The 7,389-nt window shown below is 52.3% G+C and overlaps 1 protein-coding gene across 1 annotated transcript; it reads left to right on the plus strand.

Annotated features, from left to right (window-relative positions):
* The first annotated feature begins 987 nt into the window (after nt 1-987).
* LOC132591968 (uncharacterized) lies at nt 988-7,110 on the plus strand. The gene is made up of 3 exons (XM_060273304.1): nt 988-1,314; nt 1,390-1,555; nt 4,954-7,110. Exons 1-3 carry the CDS (start codon nt 1,003-1,005, stop codon nt 5,526-5,528), a joined length of 1,053 nt encoding a protein of 350 aa, XP_060129287.1. The 5' UTR covers nt 988-1,002; the 3' UTR covers nt 5,529-7,110.
* Nucleotides 7,111-7,389: the final 279 nt, after the last annotated feature.

Below are 7,389 nucleotides of genomic sequence, written 5' to 3' on the forward strand. Positions count from 1 at the left end.
CGCGGCCTCAGCTGCTCGCCATTCAGGCGCTGCTTGGGTTCCTGCACCCCTATTGCTTGGCGGCCTGGGGGGTGGTGGTTTTGGTATAAGGTTCATAGGAGGGGGTGCCTCGGTGTGCTGCCCTTGGGGTGCTTGGGTGTGTGGCCCCTTTAACAGGGGCGGAAGGAAGAAATTTGAGCCTTGCTGTGCAGTCACAGGAAATCAGTGGGGCTGCGTTTTCTGGAGGCCTGAGTTCCTCCCACTGGCCTTAGGCTAGCGCTGCCATCTAGTGGCTGGAGGGTCTTATTACGCCCTCCAATTTTAGTTGCTGTCTCCTTACTGCTGACTGCATAGCTTGGTTCACAGCTATTTGAATCTATTGGTGATTGATTGGCTTAATTGTCTATTATTGCTATTATTATTATTATTATTATTATTATTATTATTATTATTATTATTGACTGATTAGTTAATTTACTTTATCTGAAGGAGTTTGGCTGTGGCCTGCCCGCTTTCCTACCCTCCTTCTTAGGGGGTTGGGCACGTGGGGGGCCCTGCCTACCCCAGCCTGCAAGGTGAAATTCTTTGATTCGTGGGGCGTTTTTTACTAGGGTGCCTTGCTGTTGCTGTGGGCCTTACATTTAGTTGAATAGGCCACAATTTGGGGGGGGGTTGGTGGCATTGCCTAGTGGTTAGAGGTAGTTGTGAGCACTACTGCGTAATTTTCTCGATTGTTGCTTGTTCTTTGCAGTTCCTTAAATTTTCATGATGGCATCCCACCCATCCGCTTCAGGAAAATCTAAGAGGGTCATTAAGGGCGCTTCACAAAGGCTGCGTTCGCCATCCTCGCATGCTGCAGGTCGCGTGGAAGCCTTCATCGCTAGCATTGCGGGTGACCCACAGGCCCTGGCCCAGCTTGGATCTGGGCTTGATGCCTTATTACAGAACCCGGCCACTCATTCTGCCCCTTCGACCTCTGCTGGTTTACCCCTGGAGGCCGGGCAGGGGGCGGCAGCCACGGCTATGCCTCCGGGCCTGCAAGGCCCAGACCCTCTTTCTGCCCCCTCTACCTCTGCAGGTGTATCCCTGGACCCTGGGCAAGCTACGGTGGCGGCGTCGCAGCCTCTGTTCCCCATGGCAACCATTCGGGAACTGCCGGAGACCACGTCTGGGCCAGCTGACACGTCGGATGACGAGTTCGTGGGGCCTTCTGGCGTGCTGATGCCGAATGCCTCTTCCACTCCTATGGTGGCGCCGGCGCCCCCTCCCGTCAAACGACGAAGTGAGGGGAAGCAGCCTCGGCGCACCAGGAGGAGGAGGCAGGCCAAGGGCAGAGTAAGTGGGCAAGGGCAGGGAGGGCGGACGGGGGCCTCCTCTAATGTTGTTGTCTCACCCGTTGCTCCATCCCAGACTCTTGCCGTCGCCTCGCGGTCCGAGGTGCTTTCATCAGCATCCGGCGAGGAGGCCCTCCCGGTGCCGGCTAGAGTGTCGAGTGGTGGAAAGCGTCGTCACAAAAGTCGTTCCAGGAGGCGGGCAAAGAGGCGCAGGGACGATACCTCGACCTCGACCACCTCAGGTTCGTCCTCCAGCTCCGAGGGTTCTGATCACTCTATGGGGCTGTACTGGGCTTACGGGGAAGTGGATTCTGGGCTTCCTCGTTGGGCCTGGGCTCGTCGAGCGAATTCCCATCGTGCTCGTTACGGAGCTGTTCAAGAATGTCTCGACGGAGAGTTGGTCCCAGAGACCACGGTTTCTACCAACAGCACTAGGGATATTATTCCGGGCAGTCACCTGTCCTCTAAATTGAGGTCTAGGATATTGGATGGTAAATATGTAGACATTTTCGATTTAGCTCCACCAGAGGATGTGGTCCCTGAACAAGGAAAGGCCCTCGTTAGTACCAAGAAGAAGGGCAGGGATAGAAAAGTGGAGCGGACTTTCGAGCGTTGGCTCGATTGTTATCAAGTTTTTTCCGGGGTAGTCGTAGCGGCATATCCCCGCAGGGCTCTACACCTTATCGTATATCAGTCCATCGTAAGGTCAGCATATAACATGGCGGGGGAAGCGGCCGCAATCGCTTACGATGAACGATTTCGTAGGCGGGCGGCAAACATCGACCCCGCCGTTTTGACAGGAAGGACTTGGACCTTTGGACCACATATGTGGCTCCGTCGGTTTCCCGAAAACCCGCCGAGCAGCAAAAGTCTAAGACCCAGCCTTTTAAGGCGGCACCAAAATTGCGCTGCTGGGATTTCAATAAAGGACTGTGTCAGCGCCCGCAGTGTATTTATGCGCACACTTGTGACCGGTGTGGCGGTAACCACCCGGTGGTTAACTGCTATGCGGGCCGGCGGCCCTTTCGTGGCGGTCGGGGAGGATTCCGGCAGGCACCAAGGGGTTCTGCCCCTGCCCTCCCCGCTCCCCCCGCAGCCTCCACATCAAAATGAATTGCTTCAGTTAGCTTTTTCTCCCATTAAGTTACCGGCCCTTAAACACTGGTTAGCATCCTATCCCAATATTAAAGCGGCTGCATATCTTCGGGATGGTTTCTCCTTCGGTTTCCGGATTCCGATAGCTTCGGCTCCCCTGGCTAGGAATCCTAGGAACCAGAAGTCAGTGAGAGAGATGCACGAGGTCGCAAGCCGGAAGGTTAATAAAGAAATAGCGCTCCAGCGCATGGCTGGTCCTTTTGCGTCTCCGCCTTTTCCCAATCTGCATCTCTCTCCCTTGGGAATCGTCCCCAAAAAGGCTCCGGGTGAGTTTCGGCTCATTCATAATTTGTCTCACCCTAGGGACACGTCCGTGAATGACGTGATCCCTCCGGAGCTTTGTACGGTAAAATACGCTTCTCTCGACCAGGCAATTAAAATGATCAGAAAGTTTGGGCCGGGGGCCTTGTTGGCAAAATGTGATATCGAATCGGCTTTTCGATTATTACCAATTCATCCACTTGATTTTTGGTTGCTGGGCTTTCAGTTTGAAGGCGCCTATTATTTTGATAAGGCCATGCCAATGGGCTGCTCCGTAGCCTGTGCGGCCTTCGAGTGCTTTAGTACGTTTTTGGAATGGGCCCTTCGCACTAAGACCGGATTAACGGGGGTCACTCATTATTTGGATGATTTTTTAATGGTTTCTGCGGCCGATACGGGTGACTGTGTCACCCTGCTACAGGCCTTTAACGACCTTACCAATGAGCTGGGTGTGCCCCTCGCAGCGGATAAGACTGAAGGCCCAGCTACCAGGCTCACGTACCTGGGTATCCTTTTGGATACCGTTAACCAGACTTCCAGCTTACCTATGGAGAAGATCACCACGCTTCGACGGGTGATAGAGGAAATGCTGGTGCCGGAAAAGGTGACGCTTCGCCAGCTGCAATCGTTGCTGGGTCACTTTAATTTTGCCTGTAAAGTTGTGTCACCCGGTCGCCCCTTTTGTGCGCGTTTGAACAAACGCACCGTTGGTCTGCGTCGGCCTCATCACCGGGTGCGCTTATCGCAGGGTGAGAAGGCTGACATGAGGATGTGGCTGGTATTCCTGGAGGAATACAATGGGGTATCCTTGTGGCAGGATGTTTTAAACCTGCACAACGATTTCCAAGTGCACTCCGATGCAGCGGGTTCCCTGGGATTTGGTTTGTTTTGGAATGGCAGGTGGTGCGCTCAAAGATGGCCCCCTGCTTGGCAGGACACTGAAATCACGCGGGATTTAACTTTTCTTGAGTTCTTTCCTATAGCAGTTGCAGTCCATATTTGGGTTGACGACTTCAAGGACCGCCGCGTATGCTTTTGGTCAGATAACCAGGCTGTGGTGACTGTCCTTGCGAAACAATCTTCTAAGTCAACTCGGGTATCGGCTCTGCTGCGGGCATTCGTGCTGCAGTGCCTGCGTTTTAACATTATTTTCTCAGCGCGTTTTGTCCCGGGCGTGGCCAACGATATAGCTGACGCTTTGTCACGATTTCAGATGGAGCGCTTCAGGTCCCTGGTTCCAGACGCACAACATCAGCCGGAGATTTTCCCGGATCGTCTTTGGAACCTTGGCAGCTGCTAGTCTTGCAGGGAGTAGCTGCTTCTGTTTCCCCCTCTACCCTGCGGGCTTATCAGAAAGCTTGGACTGACTTTTTAACTTTTCGCAGTCAGTCGCTCGCGGTGGAGAGAGCGGCCCGCCCCTCTTCTTCCCAGGTGCTTCAATATTTGGCACACCTGTTTCACCTGGGAAGGGCTGCCAGGACCATAAAGCTCCAGTCTGTGGCCATTTCATTTTTCTCGAAATTGTTTTTTAATAGGGACCCTTGCGCCAAATTCGTGGTGCGTAAGGCCATGGAGGGATGGGGCAGGCTTTGTCCTCCCCGTTCCCCTACCAGGAACCCAATTTCTTTTGACCTTCTCACTAAAATGAGATTGAAGCTTAGGGTGGTGTGTTGGTCTAAATATGAGGCCCGTTTGTTTTCGGCCGCTTTCTCAGTAGCCTTTTTTGGCGCATTGAGAATTGGTGAAATTGTAGTGGGTCAAATGCGTCAGGGGGTGCCAGGGGGTTTGCTACTCCAGGACATACGCCTGTCACCAACTGAATTGTTAATCACGATTCGGAGTTCCAAGACCGACCAGGCTGGTAAAGGAGCAGTAATGCGACTGCCTGCTACGGGGCAGACGGGCCCCTGCCCGGTTAAGGACGTAGCCAAATTCTTGGCGGAAAGGCCAGCTGGGGAGGGCCCCTTGTTTGTGCATCAGGATGGTAACCCGATGACTAGGCTGCAATTTACTAGAGTTATGAGGAAGGTGATAGCGGCATGCGGTTGTGTGGCCGCTAATTACGCTCCTCATTCCTTTCGCATTGGGGCCGCCACTACGGCGGCCCACTGGGGTCTCTCGGTTGATGCTATTAAGGATTTGGGCAGGTGGAAATCTGCAGCGTATAGATCTTATGTTCGGAAGCGCTCCTAACTTTGTCGTTTGTTTTCCAATGTTTCTCCAGGGCTCGCGGACGTGCACATATGGATGGTGGGACATTCCATAGTCCATTGGGCAGGCCTTCGCGCTGGCCAGACGCCATTGGGTCCTCGACTTGGCCTTCCATCCAACATCCAAGTGACCTGGATGGGCAAGAGGGGCATGCGCTGGGGGGAGCTTCTCCCTTTGCTGCGGCGCAAAGCCCTCTTGCTCGGGTGCCCGTCCGCCCTGGTGATCCAGCTGGGGGAAAATGACATCCCCGCGGTTGACCCGTTATCTCTTCGCCTGGCTATCCTACGAGATTTGTTGGAGATAAGGACTTGGTTCCCTGATACCGTCGTTTTTTGGTCCCAAATGTTGCAGAGGATGCAATGGCGGGGTGACATTCCTCCTCTGGCTGGGGAAAGAGCCAGAAAAAGGGTTAACAGCGCAGCATCCAAACGGGTGTACGAAATCGGGGGGAGTTTGATTCGACATCCCGAAATTAATGTTAGAGCCCCGCTTTTATATCGGGATGATGGGGTTCACTTGTCCCCTGATGGGTATGACATTTGGCTGCGTGATGTGTCTGAGGGTTTAAAAAGTTGGTTAGGTCTCTGAGTGTTGGCGGCAAGCCAGGGCTGGCTTGATTGGCGGTTAGGCTTTTGGTTGGTTAATCGGTTGGTAGAGGGGGTGGCACACGGATGCCTACCCTCACCTCCGTTTGCTCCATATAGAAGTATTCCGTTAAAGGAATCTCGGGGCTTACACTCTTGTCCTTACCATCCCGCCATTGGCGGGAATGGTGGGCCCAATTTTTAAGAGCAAGAGCCTTGAGGAACATTCTTGGTGAAGGTGAGGAGGGAATGACTGGGCGCAGCCACCTCCTCACTCCCAGGTATGTTTACTTGACTTCCATTCGGAAGTCGGAGCAGGAACTGTCCAAGCGGACAGTGGTGAGTCCTGTCCTATGGTGACAGCTGAGGTGAGTCCTGCCACGTGGGGCAGATGAGGTGAGTCCTGTCCTAAGGGGACAGCTGATTGAGTCCTGTCCTAGATGGACAGATGGGGATAGTCCTTCTTTAGGAAGGACGAGTGAATAACCAAAAGCCTAAGCCAACACTCGGATTAAAATTGTGTAATTAATAAAGTTGTGGCCCTAAATTATTTGCCAAAAACCAAACCATAATTCTGTTGTCAGTTGTGAGTTATTTAAGGTAATTTTCTGGGAAGCCTCGACACACAAAGCGCTTTATATCATACAATATAAAGCGGATTGTGGTAGGGCTGTTAAGAAATTTAGCTTAGGGTTTGGTTTGTGTAAGGCCACAGCTCATGCTGAGTAATGGGGGGCGTGCGTATGCAAATCCCTGGGATCTGATTGGTTGTTGGGGCCCCTCTTAAAGCTGCGTCCACCATTTTCTAGTCACATTTTTGCCTGGCGTTTGAACCCCTCCCACCCGCCCTTTCTTTCTTGCAGGTTAGCACGACATTGCTATTGCCTTCGGGGCCGCCTGTATTCAGGGGTCAGTAGGAATTTTTCCAATTGGCTGATTGGCTTTGCCTCTTGGTTTTCGCCTACTGCGCTAGCAAATTGTCACAACTTGTTAGGTTGGCGGTTAGGCTTTTGGTTGGTTAATCGGTTGGTAGAGGGGGTGGCACACGGATGCCTACCCTCACCTCCGTTTGCTCCATATAGAAGTATTCCGTTAAAGGAATCTCGGGGCTTACACTCTTGTCCTTACCATCCTGCCATTGGCGGGAATGGTGGGCCCAATTTTTAAGAGCAAGAGCCTTGAGGAACATTCTTGGTGAAGGTGAGGAGGGAATGACTGGGCGCAGCCACCTCCTCACTCCCAGGTATGTTTACTTGACTTCCATTCGGAAGTCGGAGCAGGAACTGTCCAAGCGGACAGTGGTGAGTCCTGTCCTATGGTGACAGCTGAGGTGAGTCCTGCCACGTGGGGCAGATGAGGTGAGTCCTGTCCTAAGGGGACAGCTGATTGAGTCCTGTCCTAGATGGACAGATGGGGATAGTCCTTCTTTAGGAAGGACGAGTGAATAACCAAAAGCCTAAGCCAACACTCGGATTAAAATTGTGTAATTAATAAAGTTGTGGCCCTAAATTATTTGCCAAAAACCAAACCATAATTCTGTTGTCAGTTGTGAGTTATTTAAGGTAATTTTCTGGGAAGCCTCGACACACAATAAGATTTGTGGGGCTTTGAAATCCATTTCTAATAATTTTACACTTTAAAATCACTGGAGAGCTTGATAATGGAGAATAGGGTGGACATTAGGGATATTGTAAGGAGTCAAATATGGACATTTAGAGGGAGAAGACACCTTCATAGAATCATAGGGTTGGAAGAGACCACAAGGGCCATCCAGTCCAACCCCCTGCCAAGCAGGAAACACCATCAAAGCATTCCTGACAGATGGCTGTCAAGCCTCCGCTTAAAGACCTCCAAAGAAGGAGACT

This window comes from Zootoca vivipara, chromosome 4 (genome assembly GCF_963506605.1).
Source record: "Zootoca vivipara chromosome 4, rZooViv1.1, whole genome shotgun sequence".
Taxonomy (NCBI): Eukaryota; Metazoa; Chordata; class Lepidosauria; order Squamata; family Lacertidae; genus Zootoca; species Zootoca vivipara.